We start from the raw sequence: 22,144 nt of genomic DNA, 5'->3' as shown, positions 1-22,144 counted from the left end.
TATTCTTGCTATTCTGTTTAAGACATCATTTCTGTATAAAATCTGTGGTTCAACATTAACAAATTCATAGACATGTGGTCCCCCATACAGTGAGGCAAGTTCTCTGCCGTCCTATATCCTCAAGCAATCCTAATACAATCCAGGAAAATAAATGCATAAACTATAGGACCAAACCCTCAACAAAAGACATTGATCCCTCTGTAAACTGAGCATAAAGCTTTATGCATTTTTGAACCTCCTTCCCTTCCTGTTTTGGGATAACTGACAGTGTTACGGAACACAAACTGCAATCCGGATGCCACATGCTTTGCAGATGCACTGTAACTCACATCCGACCTGCGTGGTCTCTTCTGAGCAAAGCTGTACCACACTCTGCGTTGTTAACATCTGTTATATCACGCCAGCTAGCTGAGATGCCAATGGATTGGTGTAAGAGAGTAAAGGTTGGCAAGAAGTATAATTCTGATTGATTTGCCATATTTGATGTGACTTTGTTGAGGTGTCACACAAAGAATTTGATATTGTGAAATTATGGGATTCCTGTGATAATGTTTTGGGGTTTGTGATGTAACATGTCCAGACTTACCTTAAAAAATTATTATGCCATTCACAGTAGATTTTACAAACTGTTGTTTTCAGAAATATGCTATTTTATTTTATTATGGTGGAAAAAGGCAGGTCAGACGCTCCCATCATCATTGTAAGCATCTCATGCTAAGAATTGGGAAAGATATAACTACCTGTAAATGCAAGGACGTGCCGGTTTGTATTTATAGCAGTTTTTACAACACAGGGATAATTATTAAAGGAAAAACACTGATATTGTTGCTGGGGATGATCCAAAATTTGGCAGATTGATGCTTCTGAGAGTTCTTTCACTGTTAGCATCAGAGTATCTAATTTGCCAAAAGTTACTTAGCCAAGAGAAGTGTCAAAATCACTATTAAGATAAAGACATCTGCTTCTGCATTAGAACAGCAGGGAAAGCAAATGCTGACGTAGTTTTCAAAATAGCGAACAGAAAAAGTAGGAGATGCAACAGAAAAGAAGTGAACAGAGTATTGGTAACTATCAAAGGTTTGTTAAAAGGAGAAGTCCCAGAGAAAGAGTTCAGGACTTCCAGAAAGGCAGAGTATCCACACTTGAAAAAAGGTAAAAGCCTTTATATCATACTACACTGTGCCATAAACATATAGCACTTGATGAAACAGGGTACCCTTTACAAATTCAATGACAATACTAAATCAGCAGAGAGGCCAACAAGACAAACAATGAATCTGCTCTCCAGGCAGACCTTCATAATCTTGAGGAGGCAGCCAACATCAAAACTTCAACAAGGAGTCCATAGTTCTGCCCCTGGGGCAAAATAACCCCACATGTCAACTCAGGATAGGAACTGACTGGTTGAATAGCAGCAACAGTGAAAAGAACCTGGGGATTACTATGGATGCCAAGCTGAATGAGAGCAAGCAGTGTGCTCTCATCGTGAATAAAGCAAAATGCATACTGGGCTACATCAGGAGTTGCAAGGACAGCGGACCGAGGGAAGTTGTTATGCCTTGTGCTCAACATTGGTGAGGCGACACTGAATACTGTATTCAGTTCTGAGATTCCCAAATTGAGAGGGATGTTGAGAGACTGGAGAGGATTTAGTGGAAGGCTATCAAGACAAGCTAGACTAAAATACATGATGTATGAGGAGAGGCTGAGGGGTCTGAGCTTGTTTAGTCCAGTGAAGAGGAGGTCAAGGGCAATCTAATAGCAGCCTCCAATCACTTGAAGGATGCTTCCTGTCAAAGACAGCAAAGCCAAAACTCGGCTTGGTAATGGTAGATGGTGTAGTAAGGGGCAACAGCCACAGATTGCACCTTGGGAGGTTCAACTGGAGGAGGAAAAACTTTTCCACAAGGAGTGTGGTGCAGCACTACAACTGGTTATCCTTGGAGCTGGTGGCAATGTCCACGCCTGGTGCTTTTCCTAACTCAGTTAGACAAAGACATAGGCAGCCTGACCTAGCTAGGTGTCAGCCCTGCTTTAAATAAGAGGATGGACAAGAGATCTCCAGAGGTCCTTCCCAACTGGTGTTTCTATGATTCTATAAAATAAATTGACTAAATATTATTCACAAAACATTTAGGAATGAATGTTTGTGCTTAGTACATAGATTTACTGAGTCAAAAATTATCATTAAAGAACATGATTTTACATTCTGTATACATCCAAGATTAGTGTTTAGTTTCCTTTGCTTTTTTTTGAGTGTTTCATTACAGAATATTGAGCCTGTCATTTAGATGAGTAAATCAATGCTTTTAAATTTCTGATTTTGACCGGTCTGGCTTTTTCTCTTGGAGTGATTCTGGAGACTGTTAGAAGTGTGTCATATAATAATGATCAAAAAGGGCTATCCCTGTTCATACAGCAAACTAAATGTGGGGACTGAAAAAGAGAAGAATGTAAATAATCACTGGAGTTTCTCCCCAGTTCTGAGCTTATTTACTCTTAGTTTTAAGGGTATCTGTAATATTTCAATGCAATCCTTTTCCCTTCTAAAAATGCATTTTATTCATAATTATAAAATGTTGTCCAAACACCCGCCAGAGCAGTTTCTCAGAACCCATAACTGATAATGTATTCAGTAAACTGCATTGTAACTTTGAAGAACAGGTTAGGACAAGAAGTGAAGAATAATATCTTTCCTTAATTGAATCTGCAAACAGAATTCAGGGTTGTTAATTAAAATGTGGTCTGGGTAATGGCTTTTCTATTGACAAAAGAAATTACAGTATGAGCTTTACATCTTTTAAAAGAATAGGTCAGATTCCGATTATGTTCACATTGGCATAATCGTAGAGTGTTTCTGTTGATGTTAATTCGTATTTATACCAGTGTTTCAGAATTAAAAATCCATTCAAGCATTTCTAGCAGTACAGTGCAGCCTAGCATGATACTTGACATTGATTTAATTTTAGAAGTAAAAGAAGTAAATGAACAGTACAGCTTCCTGAAATATAAATTGATATAAATTTATCCATAATTTGTAGTTAACGCAGAATGTAATGGAGAAAAGTTAAATTTGTCATCTCATTGTTGAATTCACTTTTTCACTGTAATAATTAATAAATAAAATTAACACTCAGGCACTTGTGATTATTAATAATGCAGAGATCTGAAACAGCAGTAACAATTTCAAGAAATGATACAATCCATTATTTAAACATCAGCTTTCTTACAATTTCAAAATAGCAACCCTTTTTTTTTATATAATTTAACTTTCTGCAATACTGGAAAAATTAGTGATTTAGAAAAAAAATCTTTCATTTTGCACTCCTCTTGCTCTTGTTGAGAACTAAAGGGTGAATAGAACATTTTATTTCATTCATTATTTCTGGAGAAGAGTAAATTTTTTGCTGTAGACAAGAGCTACTGCCCTGTGGTCAGAAACAATAATGCCTTATATGTAATGTAATGGTCTTGTTTCTTCAGCTCTGTACTAGCTTAAAGACCTTTTGTGCTCTTGGGTATGTATGTCCTGAAAGTTACTTCTTTTTCTGCTGTCAGAGTTTGTAATTCTGTTGAAAGTTTCTTTATGTGCATTGAGTCATATTTATAGGCAAGTTACAAAACAATTATTTATATGTGCAGCCCAATGTCTCTGTGATAACCTCCCAGTTCCAAATGTCTTAAATGAGGATGGCTGACTATTTGATCCCTTAAGCATAATGATAGGAGTATTGATAATTAAGAATATCCATTTGATAGGGGTTGACTTCACAACATTTATAAAATGCTGTAAAAAAAGGGCCTTGTAATATTACTTATTGTGAGCAGGGCCACAAAAGACTTGAAGTTTCCCATAATAAACTCTGTGGGCATGCATTTAGTTCTCTACAGTATTACTTGTGTTTCATCCAGAGATCCTCCACAAGCCCATGAACACTTCTGTGGAAACTGCTGTCATTGATCAATGTATAGACATAGCTGCATGGAGCTTTTCTCAGAACTCAAAAGCAACATAACTGTGTTTGCACAACCCTGTTTCTGAATTAATGATCCCATCTCTCAGTCAAGTAATTAGCTCCATGTTCACCACGTTCATTTAACTTTAGTATCTCTAGTTTTGGAGAGAAATTTGTTGATGCTAACTCAGGAGTTCTGCACTGAATTCCATTGTACAGTGTAGATGCATATTCAGGTCATCCAAAGAAATCAGCCCTGCAGTCTCCCCTTTACAAACCTTAATTTTACGTTTACATTCCCAGTATTACTTATGAATGAGAAATCACAAATGTGGAGAGATTATTAGACATGTGAAAATTTTTTGCTGTTACTTGAAGCATTGGAATAAAATCAGAAACAGATTTTCTTCATAAGATCATAGGACAGTTCAGGTTATAAGGGACATCAGGAGGTCTCTAGTTCAATCTCCTACCCAAAGCAGGGTCAGCTTTGAGATCAGATCAGGTTGCTCAGGGCTTTATGCAGTCTTGTCTTAAAGACTCCAAGGACAGAGACTGCACTGCATCTTTGGGCCAACTGCTCCACTGCTTGACTGTTATGATGGCGAAAATGTTTTTCTTTATATCCAGTTTGAACCTCTCTTCCTTCAATTTATACGCCCTGTCACTTGTCCACCCAACATTCAGCACTGTGAAGAGTCTAGCTCCATCTTCTTGATGACTTTCTTATAGGCACTGGGAGGCTGACATCAGGTTCCCTTGAAAGTCTTCCCTTCTCCAGGCTGAACAAAACTTACTTGGTGGCTATCTGTTGAACTGACTCAAGTTTATCAATGTCTTTCTTGTATGGAGCGTAAGGGGGGGCACAATACTGGATACAACATTCTAGGTGAGGTCTAATGAATGCTGAATGCAGTGCTGCAAGTGCCTGACATCTTTACTACATCTAAGATCTTCTTATGCTCTTGAGTGACATAACCTTTTTTTATCAGCTGTCATTAAATTGGAAATTCCTAGTTTTTCTTAGTGTGACTAGATCATATTTATAACCAACTGAGGAATAATGGCATAAATATATACTTAAACAAGAGAGTTGTCCTGATTTTCCCATATAATTTCCACTGGGGAAGACGAAAAATATATCTTGGTTACAAAAGTGTGATCTTACTCTGCCAGTGGACCACAACTCCTCATTCCACTGTTACCCTTCAGTCTGTATTGGCTCCTCACCAGTACTGGAGTGGGAAGAAGATATTGTGCTATGGTGGCAAATAATGGAACTTTTACTGAAATAGAGCTATGTGCAGACTGTGATATATGGATGTCTTCCCAGAAAAGATAGATTGATTTTTTACAGTACTTCATTATTCTCATGAATTAAAGATGTAACTATAATAACTCCATAGCTATCATTTAATATATTTAAGATCTTTGAAAAAAATACAAGAGAAATCAACAAAACTGACTGTGAAGCAGGAAATAATACAAGCAAAGAGTGGCCTTGATAGTCACTACCTTAGAAATGTAATTTGGTGGTTGCCAGAGAGATGAAGGACTGACTTTTCAACAAGGCAAAGAAAGCATCAAATTGGTCTTAAGAATGTCAACACTTTGAAAAGTAGCCTTTGTAGTGGTATGAGTAAAATTATTTAGTGTATAAATGTTTCTGCAGTGGAAATTCAATGGTAAACAAGAAGTCCAAATGTTAATGGTACAGGTTCATTTCACTTTACAAATGAAGTGAAAGATATAACAGGAAGATTTGATTTGTTGGAAGATGCAAGCCATATTTTCCACAAAATGAGAACTAATTTTTATTCTTTTAATTATCCTGCTGTAGTTTTCCCCCCATTTTCCTCATCCAGTTTTCCGTTCTGTTCTTCTTAATCCTTTGTATAGACAGCTATCTTAAATATTCTCCATGATGTAATAGAAAACTTGAATTTATTAAAAAGTTGAATTTATTAAAAAGGGATAAAAATAAAGACAATTCCATTAGCAAAAAAAGGATGCGAGAGGAACAAAGCCCAACAGAAAACCTCTCCACATGGGAAATGGTGGAACAAAAATCTAAAACTGGTGTGTTTACAAGTACAGTAAACTTGAAAACTACCATATTGAAATGACCATGGGGATTTCTACACAGGCTGATGGATGATTCTACACAGAATGATGGAATGAAGCAATACGGTAATTAAAACACTTTTTTTTTACATTCTGTGTGTGCACAATACCACGAAAATATCCTGTCTTGTACCATAATGAAGCTGTAGTACACTATGTGTTAGATTCTCTTCATGGCAGTTTTTGTTTCAGTTAGAGCTTTTCCTGCAAATATCTGAAGTAAATTTAAAAGTCATGCATGCTATACAGCCCAGTGAGCTAATACTGCTGGTGCAGACAGTCCACAGATTAGCACAGTGCTCTGAAAGCTGACCCTCATCCCACAGCTCAGAATAGCAGACTGATGAATGGGTCAAGGAAGCTAGGATTTTTCCGCAGCTCTGTGAGTTTTGGTGGATAGAAAGATAGCATGCCTGAAGGACTGTGGTGAAACGGGTGACTCCCAAGCAATGGATGCACTGACAGATACAATCCCTAGTCTCACTAACCTACGTGTAATCTATGGTTGCACTGCCACTTTCATGTAAATTAAACCCTGTATTGCCACTGACATGGGTGCTCCCACCCTCTTCTCTGTTGGGAGCTGCTTGTTCTGCTATGTTTCTTGTGTCAAACAGTGAGTCAATTGAAGGAACTAATTTTACTGAAAGGTAACTTAGAAAGATTTGCTATTAACTGGGTCAGTTCTTCAGTTTGTCTCACTGTGTAGCCATCTTTTACTTGTTTAAAGGAGATGAAAATAAGGTGGGATGCAGAAAAGGGTGGGATTTTAGTATCTTGCAAATTGTTTTGGAAAACAGAAAAGATATAGTTGCTATTGTTGCACAGTTTTTGGGGAACCTAAGCTGTGGGCAGGGGAAGAAGCCCAAAGAGAAGCATAATCTCTGGTCCCTGTCATAGAGGACCTTGATTTGTTTATCCAGTGCTGGCCTACATACTAGGTTTTTCAGTACTAGAAGTGACTAAAATTCAGATGAAAGAAGAGCTTTTTGTTGCTGATCTCTGTCATTGTTGTCAATAAAACTGATTTTTCCTTATCCTTTTCCTTATTTTGGCTTGAATTCTCAGTGAGCCCTGAATTAGAAAAAAAAACCAACAAATCACTCCCCCTCCCCAATCCCAAAGCCAACACCATTACAAAGGGAATTTCTAAACTCAAAATACAGAGTGAATTTGCAATTTCCTACTAGCAGGAATATATATATTGATTATAGTCACCAGTGAGAACATCTAATAAAGTCCACTTGGCTTCAGATTCAGCAAAAGATAGAGATGCCTGAATCAGTTACTTATGTGTAGATGATGATTACATGAGAGCTAGGTGTCTGGTCAATGTCAAGCTTATCAATACAGTTCATGGAGACCAGAGAGCTACTCATCAGTTATTCATTTAGTCAAATATAGGTATGGATTAAAGGGTGAGGTGAACAGTTCTGTAGATTCTATTGATTATAATGCCTAGACCTCCATTATATAGTGGCAGTTTACATATGAAATGTATACACTTATTTTAGGTACTTTAATCTGCAAGATAAATTTTTATCCCAACAGATAAATAAAGATTAAAGCTGCCTTCACTACTGTTGTACCATCCAATACTGGGAATGCTTTATTCTCTTATGTAAGTGCTCTATTTTATAAGACCTTCTAAACCAACGCCACAGTTTCTCTATGATAAAATATTCTGCTGCTTGCCACTCTGGCACTAAGATTTTACAATTTAGAGCTCAGAGGGTTTTGCCTGAATGTAAACCTTTTGGCATTGCTGAGTGTCCATAATCGTATGTGTATCCATGGTAACTAGAGGAGAGAAAGTATGGGTGTATAATCCTTCTTAAGTAACACAATGTTATGTTTTTCTTGGTAGACAAAGAGATGCTAGCCAGTCATAAGCATATTAAACAGCCTCTGAATATCAAAGTTGCAGATACACTCTTTACCAGCAAAATGGAAATTGTTTTAGAAAAAATTTAGTGTTTGCTAATAGTTCAGGACTACAGATACAAAATTTCTGGAGCTTCTGTTTTGAATAAAGGTGGGCAAACTAACTTCAGATGAATCATTTTAGTTAAATCTCCTTTCTCTTATGGTTTAATAGAAAAATCATGACTAATAATGCCAATCTTGTTGCTTGTCAGAGAAAGGGCTAAATTATTCTCTGACTAATCATAATGGAATTTACACCCTTTCAATGTGCTATATTCCTGTGTGATAGCCTAAACATGTTCATATAAGCATTTCTGTGTGGTGTAAATGATTCAAGAATCAACACGGTATTGACTGTACTCCTACATTTTTAAGTAGGGCCTTTTTCCTCATTTTCTTGTTCTATTAATTATTTTTGGTTAGTAAAAAATACAGAGTATTTTAGACACAGTTATGACTGTTATTTAAAAGCCAAAAGTATCTGGACACCATTTTTGTTTTATACTTTCCAGATTTCCTCCTGTGAATCTTGGTAAAGCCTGCAGGAACTGTAAGACTGTTCTCTTATTGACACGAAACACCAGAAGTTGCACGCTTCTGCAAATAAAATTAAACAGAAGGTACATTTTGGGATTGATGCTTAAGTAAAAAAGGCTTTGTATGCCTACTCCTAAATAAGTGTACCTGAAGAGACACAAACTTGAAAAAAAAAATTATTTTGCTGTAAAAAAGAAAGAATTAGTCCAATTTTATACACAGGTAAAGTGGTTTCTAAATGGTTTCCAATTTTCCATGAGTTTTCAGCTGCTTTCTAATAGGACATACAAACTGAAGGAGGAAAGCAAGCATAGGTTCTGATCCCACAGCATTTTTTTTCTCCAGCTGCTGACCCACAGAAATTTGGCATCTGTGGCTTCTCAGCCATGAAAGTAATCCATTGAGTGGAAATCTGGGTTTTTTTTCTGCTTGTGGTTTTTTTTTTTTCTTCCCATCTATGAGATACTAAATTTGGTGTTTTGATGTCCTTCACAATGTCAGACACTGATTATGCTTAACACAGTTTCTATTTAAATAAATAAGATTGGGAGTCCCCAAGTTAGTATTTTCTGACAACATTACTAGGTATGTTTATCTCTCTTTCCCCGCGCCCTTCCACCATGGGATTGGAGGAGGGTGGGGAGAGGACAGAAGAGAAGATAATTAAATAAAATTTACTGTCACTGTATTTTGCTAAGAATTTAATTATGAATACAACAAAGAAAAGAATTAGGCTGTAGGTCCTGAAGATTTTAATCTTTCCTGAGAAATCTGTCATAGCAGCGTCCTCATTGAAAACAGGGAAAGGTCCAGTGTAGGAATCACAAGGAAGAAAACCTCCATTCTGGACCAGGATCAGAGAACAAGAATAAGGACTATAATCCAGTTTCCCTGTAAGTATCTGTAGCCTTTGGGAAAATAATCCATTTTCGATTTTTCAAATGAAAATGCTTCAAAGTCTCTCATTACCACACTGGTAAGGTAGTGAAGTAAAAGATATAGACTCGTTTGTATTCCCTTAACTGCATATCTGATGTTGAAGAGCATGATAACCTCAAGAAACTGGAGTAATGGAGCTCTAGAAGAAGGATAAACTGATTAAACAGAATTGTAGAACTGCGAAACTTCTTGGATGCTCAGTGTACAGCATCACGCACTCTTATTCCAAGGGAGAATCAAATATAACTTTTGTGATTTTCATATTTGTTTCTCTGCTCTGTACTTAGAAACCTCAAATGACTTCCCAAGTTAATGACTTCCAACGGTTCAGTTTCTTTTATCATTTACTAAGTTTTTCTTATAATAGCTGTGCCAAATTATGCAGCCTGCATGTATTGTCCTGTTCCTGGATACATTCATAACATGTAGTCATGGAACCAGAATGATCTAGTCTGGTGATGTGCTTTTTGGCAGTAATTTTTCTTCGAAAGGAAAAGGCTAGTCTGATACATTAAATGGTTCTGTGCTAGATCCAGAGCTCATTGCTTTGTTCTCGTTTTAAGTGTTGCCCTGGAAGTGCCACAGTATGTTTCAATATGTGAAGTTAGCTGGTTCAGTAGTTGTGATGATAAACAACAAAACCTGCTGAAGTTTAAAGCTATTTAATAATAAATAAGCAAGCCTGAAGTAATTTTAACAGTGCTCTGAGCAATATACTTTAAAACTTGTGGGACCTTTGTGTAGTTTTTCTAGAGGGCTGCATGGGCTGGAAAGATCACCCACTCCTGTCATAAGTAGACTCAATTCTCTAAGGAACCTATGGATCTGGAATTCTGTGCATAGGAGGGAGTAAGCTGGATGTAATTCAAATATCATCCTTCAACAAACACTCAAAGCACTGGTATAAATATACCCATGCAGTCTCTTTACTCTTTTTCTTAGTGGAGTCTGGCTCCTGGAACAGAAATAAATTACAGAAAACATTGCATTAACATAGGATGGAGGAAGAGGTCTTGGAAATAAAGGGTGTGTCGATGTCTAGATGGCCTAACCTGCTGCAGAATTCCCATAATCTGTCCAGATATGCAGGAACTGCGGTTATGGGTGCTAAATGTTGAAACTTGCAATAGATTCCATTTTGCCAGGAGAATAATCGATGGAAATTCCATTCAGACATCCCAGTTTATTCATCTCTTGGCTTTTCTTGTTGATTTACCATGGGGTGCAGGGCAGAAGGGAAGGATAAGTTTCCAGAGAAAGTGCCACAGAGCTCAAAATGATTGTTTGGTAACCCCCTCGTGGTGGACAATAGCGTGTCGCTTAAACTATATACCTATGATGGCCTGGGAGTTTAATCTGAAAAATAACTTGGGGTTTCTTTTCCATATGCTGTACCATCATAGTAGAGATCTGTGGAAGTACTTAAGTGACATTCCTCACAATTGCAAAAGAAGACTCTATGAAAGACTTTCTTCATGGTTCACTGTAAACTTTTGAACTTAACTTCCATTGCTGATCAGCCACAATAGCATTTGTTAATGTTATAGGTATGGCACAAAGCCCTTGATTTCCCCTGTTTGAAAGGTGGTGGAGAAAATAATTTAAAATACATATTATTTCTTAATTGTGTCACTGTATTATGCATAATTTTTCATAGACAATTTTAATAATTTTAGTGAAGTAAGCATTTGTACTGTGCTACAGAGCATGTATGATTTAACTGTAATAATAAGATTTTTATTTGGGGTTTTTACTCTGAAGACAGCTAAGAAAAGTCTCAGAGCTTCCCAAAACCACTCTTTCCAAAGAAACCACAATGTTACAGAGCCCTTTCATCATCCAGCATACGGTACTGTAGAACACAAAAATATACACTGTACTACTTTAAATTAATTCATATTTGCAGGAGACAGTCTGTGTGAGTATGTGCAATTATGAAATGTAACTTTTTTTTCCTCTTGACTTTTTTAGCTGCCTCACCCCTTTTATTTGAACACATACATATGGTGTGTGAGAGTCAGCAAGCTTTCTGTAAATGTTTGGAAGGAGCATCTGTCAGACAATAAAACTTACAAGAAAACATGCTTCTCATTTAAAGTGTATTCACTAGAACTATTTCAGCGTTGGAATCAGTTCATTTGTATAGCTTGGAGGCATTAATAAGAGCAGAGAACTGTAAAGGCACCAGAAAACTCGAACTGTTACTAAGAATTCAAGGTATTTTTTTAAAGCATTTCGTCTATTCAGCGTCACAGTCTTCTGATAGGAACCTGAACCAGTTGACAGATAGGAAACCTCTGATATTCCACCCAAAAAAACTGGAAACAAGAAGATGGCATGCTTTTTGTAAACCTGGAAAGTCTAAAGATTACAATAATTGTTGGACCAAAGGGACCCTCTTCAGGCATAAATAGCAAGACTCCTACTGTCTTCTCTTGCAGACCAACTCAGCTGCCAGCAAAAGCAGGTGCTCTCCCCCTACCAGTGCTCCAGAGGAAATATTTAGTGAGTATTCACAGCTCTTTTTACAAATTAATATATTAATAGCATTTTAGTTATATTTGTGTAGTTTTCTCAAAGAACAAAAGCATTTAAAAATAAGTTTTTAAGGCTGTTATTTTAAACAATTGCTGAAGTTCAACAGTCTGATGCAATTTCCATATTAATTTAAAAGCAAAATTTGCACAATCTATGACAGCAACTTTTTAAATATGTTGGTTTTTACCAACTGCGTAGCTTAAACAATCTGAAGCAATTACAATGTATTTTTAATGCACAAGTTATGACAGCAAAATAATTTATATAAATATGAAATGTATTTGACTTAAATGTTATGCCATAAAACAGCCTTTGTAGAACACAAATTTAAAATAAATCATTTCTTTTGGCAAAGTAACCTGCAATTTAATCTTTAGAAGAATAAATATGCCACTAATGTTTTCCACAGAAACAGTTGCTACCCTAATTAATTCAAGATGTGACTCTAATAAGATTTCAAAAGAAAATCAGAAACAGATTTTTCTCAGAGGTAGCATTATGGACAAGGTTAAGATATTTTTATTTTCATTAGAAACACTTGTCCCAGATAGAATTACAGATTTGTAGTATATAGCACGGAAATATCAAATCTGAAAGCATTATAATAATGTTTTTAGAAGCATAACAATTTTTAGTGTTTCAGATATATGCTTTCTTTATGGTTATAATTTACGGTACTTTACATTTTATTAGGTAACTGTTATTCAATTTGGAGTTTAGAGTGACTAATATGGTTAATGTATTTTTTTCTTTTTGTGTGGAAGGGAATGGAAAACCTGATGGTCGTCTACTGCTCCTGTAAAGTTATCTGGACATTACTTGTAACAATACTAGGTTATGCCAGCACCTTGCCTGTGGGTGATGATTCTATTTGCACAGCAGAGGAACTTGCTAAATACAGCATAATCTTCACCGGGAAATGGAGTCAGACTGCTTTTCCTAAGCAGTATCCACTTTATAGGCCCCCAGCACAGTGGTCATCAATGCTAGGTAAGTGAAGTATGTACAGTTTTAAGAACAGATAAACCGCTCGACCGCTGTGATCTTTTTTTTTCCTGAATAGTCAATTTTAAGATAAATAATGAAAAAGGAAAAAAATAGCCAAAGTTACTAAAATCGAAATGCAGAAATTGAAGTATCCACAATACTTTCAAAAATCTACAACTGTTTTCAATTGACTTCTGTTTTCAATTGGCTGCAGCTGAAATAAACAGTGATAAGCCAAATGTTTTAGTGTTCACTCAGTTTTATACACATTTTTGTTAACCTCAGAAATAAAGCAGAGAAATTGAAGAAATAGGGAGAATCTAAACCAGACTTTTATGTCATGCCATGTATTCACTCAAATAGGTGTTACTCATAGTTCTGACTACAGCATGTGGAAAAAAAATGAATATGCCAGCAATGGTGTACGTGATTTTGCTGAAAAGGGTGAAGCATGGGTATTAATGAAAGAAATAGAAGAAGCTGGAGAGAAAATTCAGAGTGTACATGGAATCTTCTCTGCTCCTGCCATTTCCAGTGGTACAGGACAAACCTCCACTGAATTAGAAGTGCATTCAAGACATCCCTTAGTAAGTAAATGTACATATTAATTTTAAAAGTTTATTTTATGTCACTAGCACCCAAAATTAAATGTTTGAGTTCTCACTTGTAGGAACAATATAATGTAAAGAGTTACTAAAAAGCATGTCACATTGCAGGGAGCACTGTACAGGTTCTATAAAGTAGAAGAGCATAATGACAATTCTTTCAAAAATTTCAAGTTAAAATTAATATGAGCAGGACTGGAGCATATCAAAGTACGTGATGCAATCCTGATGGATCATTTTGTTTCATTAGGTTTCATTTGTTGTACGAATTGTTCCAAGCCCTGACTGGTTTGTGGGTATTGACAGCCTAAATCTCTGTGAAGGAGACCGCTGGATGGAAGAAGTATCAATAGATCTATTTCCATATGATGCCGGAACTGATAGTGGTTTCACATTTTCCTCCCCAAACTTTGCCACTATTCCACAGGACACAGTTACAGAGGTAGGTGTATATACATATTTTAGCACTTCATACCTGTGTGTTTTGAGTCCTCCCTTTAAAAGATAACTATCATATGACTACACAATAGACTTCTGTGAAACATTTCAGTATTTGAGACTGCTGATGCAGTCCTCTATATATCCTCTCTATATGGATTCATTACATAGCTGGTAACACCACTGTTTTTGTTTATTTTCTGTATCTTTCAAATTTATTAGGTAAATGCACACAGTTCATGAAAATTTGGCTCTAAATTTAAAATATTTTCTGTAAAAGCCGGCTATTTTCATATTATTTTTAACAATTCTTAAAACACCAGGAAAATAAAAATATTCAAAAAAGTCCTGGCGTTACTAAATATGTACCTAAACAGGAAAATTCGTAGTAGTGAATACTGATGTGGGGAGGAGTTTTCAGTTAAAAGCATTTCTGAAACCTGAAACTGTTACATTTGAGGGAAAGGAGCTAAGGGAAAGCAGAGAACTTCTCCATTGTTACTGCAGTGACCCCACTTTCAATCTCTTATGCTTGCTCGGTATTCTAAATGCCTCATACTTTGCTTTTGTCCTTTAAGGGTGGTGGGGAACAGAACATTTTGATTCAAATGTTTTGAATACTATAAGCATTCAGTCAGACCTTTCTTTAAGTCAGTATTTCTAGAGCCAAATGCTGTGTAATGAGTAATGAGAAAGGGAACAGAGAAGCTGGAGAACGATACATTTGGCCTCCTATATCCGTATGACAGCTGCTATAGCATACTGAATATTATTATTTAATACTCTCGCATTCTTTCTTGTAGTAACATCCACTTCCCATCAAACCATTCCATACATTACTCTGTTTTCGGTACCTCCCACCGCAGTCCTCTATGCAAAAACTGGCACAACTCATCGTACCCAGTCTCAAAGCATTCTGCATAAAAATTTTGGGATTACCAGCAGTAGCTGTGCGAACTGAGGTTCACAGAAACTAGTCATATGCATTTCACTTGCCAAAAAGTATTAGCATGATATGTAAACATGATTTTACAGTTATCTTCTTACTAATATGATGTAGTTTCTTTAAGGTTCCCCTTTTTATTTCACAGATCACTTGTTCCTCTCCAAGTCACCCAGCAAACTCATTTTATTATCCCAAACTCAAAATTTTGCCACCTATCGCTCAAGTAACGATGGTGAAATTAAAGAAAAACCAGCTGGGTCTTCCTGCACCTTATCTTAATCTTCCAGCTAAAAGCAATGAAATAATAGACTCTGTCTCAGGTAAGCGATTAGTACTTTGCTATGCTTAATTCTGTTATTTCCATTCATTCAGAAAATATGTGGAAATCTGGCAGGTGATATGGATGAAACAGGTGATCAGGCAGAATATTCTCCCATCTGCATAGGAATAGTTTCCAGACTCACACACAGGAAATAAAACCAGTTGAAGTAAAAGAGAATCCCTGGAAGACTAAGGAAGAGATTTCATATCTGAGCTATGGTTCAAAGGTTTGGGTTATATCCACAGTGAGGGTTACTCAAGCATTAACATAGCATAGATCACTGAATTTTATAAGAAACAAACAACATTTGACCAGAATGAGAGTTCCCAGTTTCTTTGCAACTTTGAAATAAATACTCATCCTTAAGTTTTTACATGACAATGGAGCAAAAGAACTATTATTGTTGTCTCTTTCTGTGTTAGAGGGCTTGGTATTTATGTGCAATAAAAACTAATATAATTCAATTGATTTGGACATATCTGGACAGAAACACACATCCTGACAATAAAAATAATGTTCTCTCTCATTTTTCTTTTCTTAAAAACATTAGTTAATAACCTTGTTTAGGTAGGAAGACATACAAACTACTGACTCAAGTCAATCTTAAGGGTAATTTTCGAATCTACAAATTAACAAATTCTATATTTGCTCTAAGGGAAAGACAGCAGTTGGACAGTGTCCACTGAGATTTTATCTGTATACTTTTCCAGTGGATTTTTACAAAGTGTAAGAGGAAGCGTTAAGAATAAGAAGACTGACATCCTAAATACTCTTTTAGAGACAGCAATAGGCTAAATCCCCAATGTATTCCTAGAATAGCTGCCATGTTCTAAGAAGAGCTTCTCCAGAACAAGTCTGAAGACAGTATGCCTCTAGCTCTGTGCTAGTCACCTCACTATGCATGATTTATACTTTAATAAGTGCATTTCTTTATCAATTTGTTTAATGTATTTCTCTTAGTAAACAAGACAGATGCAAAGTGAATGCTACTTACCTCATTTTCAGACATATGCCTTTCCCACAACATTTGAAAGGAATATTTGGCCCTTTTTAGGATATAGATTTAAAACAATGCATTTAAAGTATGATATTTAAAAAATAATTTTAAATCATATATACCCACTTTATTGTATATTAACCAGTAAATCAGTCTCTTCAAAACCTATTCCAGAATCAAAAGGACAGATTTAATTACCAGACCGTGTCCTTCCTTCCCACTAGAAACATGGGAATGAATGATCACAACGGAAGTGGTGAGCTCCACTGTAATACCAGAAATTGATACCAGAGGTCACAAATTTAGTACAGCATATAAAGCTGGTTTTGTGCACACATTTTACTCACAAATGCTGTAATACACAGTTTTGATGCAATTTCCTGTGACAAGCAATATTTTAATTTAACCTGCTAAGGAATAATCACCTATATTTTTATGAAAGATATTTTCAAGGGAAGTATACATTATGAAAAGTACTTTAGAGTTGCTGACTTCTTTTCTTGAAGTAAATTAAAACTATATTGAAAATGCTTTTAGTATTTAAAAGCTTCTAGTGACAGGATATCTTTATTGTCGAAGGGAACTGTAGTGTACATACCAAACAAAAGCAAGATGATTTAATGATAAAAATAATTGAACTTTTCTGTATTTCTGAAGCAAATTGGAACAAAAGTCAAATGGAATTCGATATGAACAACTACAGGAACAATATCTATCTGCAAAGAAATATAAGTGTACCTAAATAAACCAGAGAAAAGCTTTAATCCCAGTGTTCTTAGTAAGCAATGAAAAGGCAAATGAGTTATAAAATTATAAAACAGTAAATGTTTTCTAATGCAATCTTTTGAATGCAATTATTTTAAGCATAGTTTTCTTTGATTGGAATTCTATATTTTCAATTCAATAAATAACATGCTGCCCTACTGACATAGTACCTCAGAGAGTCTCTAGACTGCAGTAATAATAATGATAATAATATCAGTGGTGATGAGCTTAGGAGCTGAAAACAGACATTTTTATTTATGAGACAACGTATGGATTTTATTAATATCACATGTATTATTATATAAGAAAGGACACTATTTGATCATCATTCCTTAATGCTTTGCCAACTATTTACTTGCCTTAAGCAACAATTTATGTGACGTTACCTTTCTTTTTACTGTATATTGCAGAAACACCACTGGACTGTGAGGTTTCACAATGGTCTTCCTGGGGTCTCTGTAGAGGTCTTTGCAGAAAAACAGGGACCAAGATCAGAACTCGTTTTGTACTTCTTCAGCCTGCCAATAATGGAATGCCTTGTCCAAATCTGGATGAAGAAACAGGCTGTGAACCAGAGAATTGTGTCTGAAATAAAGAAAGGATAATAATTTAGATAATTTAAAAGTAGGATAAGTTTGACTAAATCTAAACTACATATGAGTCAATGTTCCTTATAATTTGGGTATGCTGCATTATTGTGCTGAAAAGGTATATTATACTGGTTTTGAAAGTTGTTTTTTAATATCAAGATTTTGGGGGCGATTAAATTCCTAAGGTTTAGTGTGACAACAGTGTTTGATTATTTACAGACCAAAAAACCCCAAATAAATCCTTGCTATAAATATACTGTAAGTTCTTGGAGTACCCTCTAGTGGTAGAAAATATGACATTTGGAAAGTTTATACTTCATGCATGTAAAAATCTTTCAATCGCAAAATCTAAACTAGTAGCGTTCTTAAATAATGTAATTTGTTGATCTACAGCTATTTATACCTAGACATTAATTTTTTCTCTAAATTATGTTTTTATAATTTATTGGCATTTTTGTTGTCTTTCTAAACTTGTTTAAGATGCATTTCTTCAGAAACTGCTTACATAAATCAGAGTGACCAGATGTTTGCAGTGTGGTTAAAAAAATAATATAACTGAGTAAACTTTTCCTGAGACTTATGAATACATGAAAATGTCTTTCTTTTTCTCTTTTTCTCAGAAGTGAGAATAATATATGTCATGAGGACACTTGGCCAACAGAATTACTAGAAAAAATCAGAAGTGTGGATGCTAGTAGAAAACCTCTGAACTTAATTAAAAATGTTAGCTGAGATTTAAAAACTTACTGACTGCTGGTGTGTGTCCCTCATGAGACAACTATCTCAAAATTAACACTGTTGACCATAACATAAATTATATCATTGTCTTTATACAGGCAGTAAATGTGTCTGTGTTTGTTTAAATGTGTTTGCTGCTATTTGTGTCATTGTAAACTTTTTACAGAGAAAACTGACCAATGTTTTAATATTATACAAAACTGAGGTATACACAGATATAACAAAACACAGTATGTCAGAAATTGTTGCTGACTGCAAGTTTTAATGCTCAAATAACTTATTTCATAAGTATAACAAAAAACAAAATTTGTATAACAAAAATAAGTATAACAATAACAAAAAATTATAAAATGAGTGTAACGTGGTTTATAAAGACTTGCGGCTATCTACTAGGAAAAGGATTTTGGAATAACACTGTTCAATAGAACATGTTTACAGTCAGCCCACAAAATTTTTACCGCACACTGCAATTTTACAAATATTCAGCACAGATATTGAACAGGAGATGTTGGTGTTGAGTAGGTTCTTTTTGGAATATGCCAAATAACAGAAAATTTATTATGTACTTAAAGGAGCACACTGTATTCTTGTAGCGTTGAAACATTTAAAATGTTCTCTATATTTTTTTTCCAGGAGATAAATCTTTCAAAGACCCAAGGATATTTGAAATTTTATCAGGCTAGACTAAGTTGGTCCTGCAAATGCTGATAAACACACAGTTAGAGCTAAGTATAGGAATTTCTACTCCTTGCACTCTTCAGATTCCCACTGTTGCCCATTTTTTAAAATTGTTTCACTTACTCTTTTTATTACACCTGTTTTTTTCAGGTTCCACTGTTTCCATTCTATAATGGAAATACTGTTATTACACTACCATTTTCATCTTTTGTGTTTAGTTAATTTCTCCACCTTTTCAGGTTTTTTTCCTTTATTTTTTTATATTAATTTTTAGTCATTCTGTATTTTCTTTTCTGCTAAACTTATTTAGAAACATAGAACAGTTTGGGTTGGAAGAGACCTTTAAAGGTCATCTAGTCCAGCCTCCCCTACAAAGAGGAGGGACATCTTCAACTAGATCAGGTTGCTCAGAGTCAATTCCAACCTGACCTTGAATGTTTCCAAGGATGGGGCATCTACCACCTCTCTGGGCAACATGATCCACAGCGTTTCACTACCCTCATTGTCAAAAATGTCTTCCTTATATCTACCCTCTTTTAGTTTAAAGCCATTACCCCTTATCCTATCACAACAGGCCCTGTTAAAATGTTTGTCCCCATCTTTCCTGTAGGCCCCCTTTAAGTACTGAAAGGCCGCAGTAAGGTCTCCCTGGAGCCTTCTCTTCTCCAGGCTGAACAGCACCAACTCTCTCAGCCTGTCCTCATAGGAGAGGTGCTCCATCCCTCTCGTCACTTTTGCGGCCCTCCTCTGGACCTGAGTATATATACTATATAGTTATACGGTTATCACCATCATAGAAACCTAGGCATCTATTGAAGTATGTATTTAAATATTCTCTGAGGACAGGAACTAATTTCAAATTGATTGATCAACTGGTGACAGTCTAAACTCAATAAAGGTCAAGGGCAGAAAACAGATGCAAGTTAAAATTATGACTTAGGGAAAATAAACCCACAAATCATAAGATATCCTTGGAGGAACCTTCCTGGAAATTCTCTAAACACTACAGTTTTGCTCCTTCAAATGTCCAGAACAACTAAAGGGCTAGGTCCAGTAGAAAGGCATCTGCCTCTGTGATTGTATACATGACTCAAATCTAGGGTTTCAGTCCTACAAGATGTGATTTGGTAGTGGAGCAGTCTCAGTGTTTACTCAAACTCCTGAAGTGAAAAGTTTCCTAATGGACACTGAAGGACAAGGGATGAGAGGGAGAGGTGGAGGAGAAGGCGAAGTGAATATGTATAAAGGCAACACACTACAGGAAACTCCAGTTATTGATAAATAATTTTACTATTTTAGAGTGCTACCATGCATGAATATTCACTGCAGGTTCCTTCAAGCAGAAGTTTCCTATCTAGTTAGTTATTTGGATATGGGTTTTTTTCTAAGTGACTTCAGGAGACCTTGGTAAATATGGCACACTTTAAGGATGCCTTTGTGGCAGTATAATGTTTGGCCATAAATATAGTTCCAGGTATTCCTTTTGCAAACACCATGGATAGAGACATTTTTTGGCAAGAGTGTGGATACAGTGAGTTCTACTGAAGCACATTGTAATGATGGAGCATATTTCTCATAACGTATCTTTATTAAACCGATTAGTGAGGTACATGATCCCTGTGTGGTCATTACTAGGCCTTTGTAGCTTCTACTTTCAGCACAGTCTTGGATTTGTCTTAAAAATTTTGGGACAGCGAAGAAACACAAAGAAGCTCCTCCTTCCTTTTCCCTTACAGCCACAATGCTGTGGTCCTAAATACATGAGATTTAGGGAAGGAAACAGGTAAATTAATTTCTAGGTTAAACTAATCTCAGGAAACACCTTGGGAGGAAACTTGAAATGGATTTGTAAAGAAATTTTTTTTTTGCAAGAACATTTTATATGAAGAATGAGCTTTGATGCCTTGATTCTTGCAGAACGGAAGACACTGTTAAAGGTAAGTATAGCGGCAAAAAAGTCACCATAGACTTGAACTAAAAAAACTGTGAACACAAAATTCAATTCCTATAGCTGAATTGGGTACCTCATTACTGCGAAAAACTAGTTCAGTACCTTTGGGAATTTCAGGACAGTTAGCTGTGAACATATGAAAGCTCTTCCTATTACCTCCTAGTAGGTAGGAATGACAGCTAAAGTTGTGTATATATTTATGCTTTTCTATGGTCTTTGGCTTATCTGCAGATATCCAATAGAGTACCTTGGTGGTTAAGGACTAGGAAAAAAAGGGTCCTTTTTATAGATAAGTCAGGATACAGGAAGGACTGATGCAATCTACGAATTGAACTGAACTGAACTGATCTGAACTAAACTGAAAACCTGTCCCTGGTACCACAGCATAAAGGGTGGTTATGTGAGCCTTAGGTGGACTAAAGGAGAGGGCAGGCATTTAATGCCACCAAATACTCCAAGATGACTAGGGTGGATGCCCAGGGTGTGTGTGTGAAGCAAACTTAATAACTACAGTTTGAAGCCTTGTTCTATGTTGCTAAGTAAATATGCCTTCCCACAACTGAGGAGAAGCTGTATCAGATGGCCAGCTCTATAAGCGTATTGTGTAAGTGGGCCAACTCCAACTGACCGAATCTCGTCCACCAAGCCTGCTATGAAATGTTGTAGGCAACTGTCAAAATAGCAAATGGCAAAGAGTCTGCTGTTAAAGATCATTTTGGGGAGGAACAGTCTTGGATTCATTGAAAAACAGCTCTGATACCCTAGCCACACTGCCTAACTTAAGCATGGTCATGGAAACTAATGTGTGCCTAACTTCTAGAATGGGAGAGAAAGCATATGCCAGCCTTTCTGATCACCGAATAAGCACTGTCCCCATCAGGTTATAACTGGAGTGCGAGCAAAAGACCTGAGAGTACCTCATGGTACTGAAGACAAAAAAGTACATTTAATGATATTCCCAGTCCCAGGTAATTGAAGTACATAGGGAATATCTTATCTGTCATGAATGATCCAACATAATAAAGTTACTCCTCCTAGTTCATGGCAATATTTAACATGCTCAGAAAATAACTCTAAGGCATGATACAGCAATTCTGAAGTCAGACA

General features: G+C 36.0%; 1 protein-coding gene across 1 annotated transcript; it reads left to right on the top strand.

Annotated features, from left to right (window-relative positions):
- Positions 1 to 7,669: 7,669 nt before the first annotated feature.
- Positions 7,670 to 20,684, top strand: SPON2 (spondin 2). Its single transcript, XM_063336930.1, has 8 exons — positions 7,670 to 7,701; positions 8,519 to 8,626; positions 11,924 to 11,987; positions 12,785 to 13,010; positions 13,371 to 13,594; positions 13,863 to 14,054; positions 15,142 to 15,316; positions 17,491 to 20,684. The coding sequence occupies exons 1-8, from the start codon at positions 7,685 to 7,687 to the stop codon at positions 17,667 to 17,669; spliced, it is 1,185 nt and encodes a 394-aa protein (XP_063193000.1). The 5' UTR covers positions 7,670 to 7,684; the 3' UTR covers positions 17,670 to 20,684.
- Positions 20,685 to 22,144: the final 1,460 nt, after the last annotated feature.

This window comes from Chroicocephalus ridibundus, chromosome 5, assembly GCF_963924245.1.
Source record: "Chroicocephalus ridibundus chromosome 5, bChrRid1.1, whole genome shotgun sequence".
NCBI classification, from domain to species: Eukaryota; Metazoa; Chordata; class Aves; order Charadriiformes; family Laridae; genus Chroicocephalus; species Chroicocephalus ridibundus.
The sequence above is the reverse complement of the archived record's forward strand: the minus strand, read 5'-3'. Positions and strand labels throughout refer to the sequence as shown.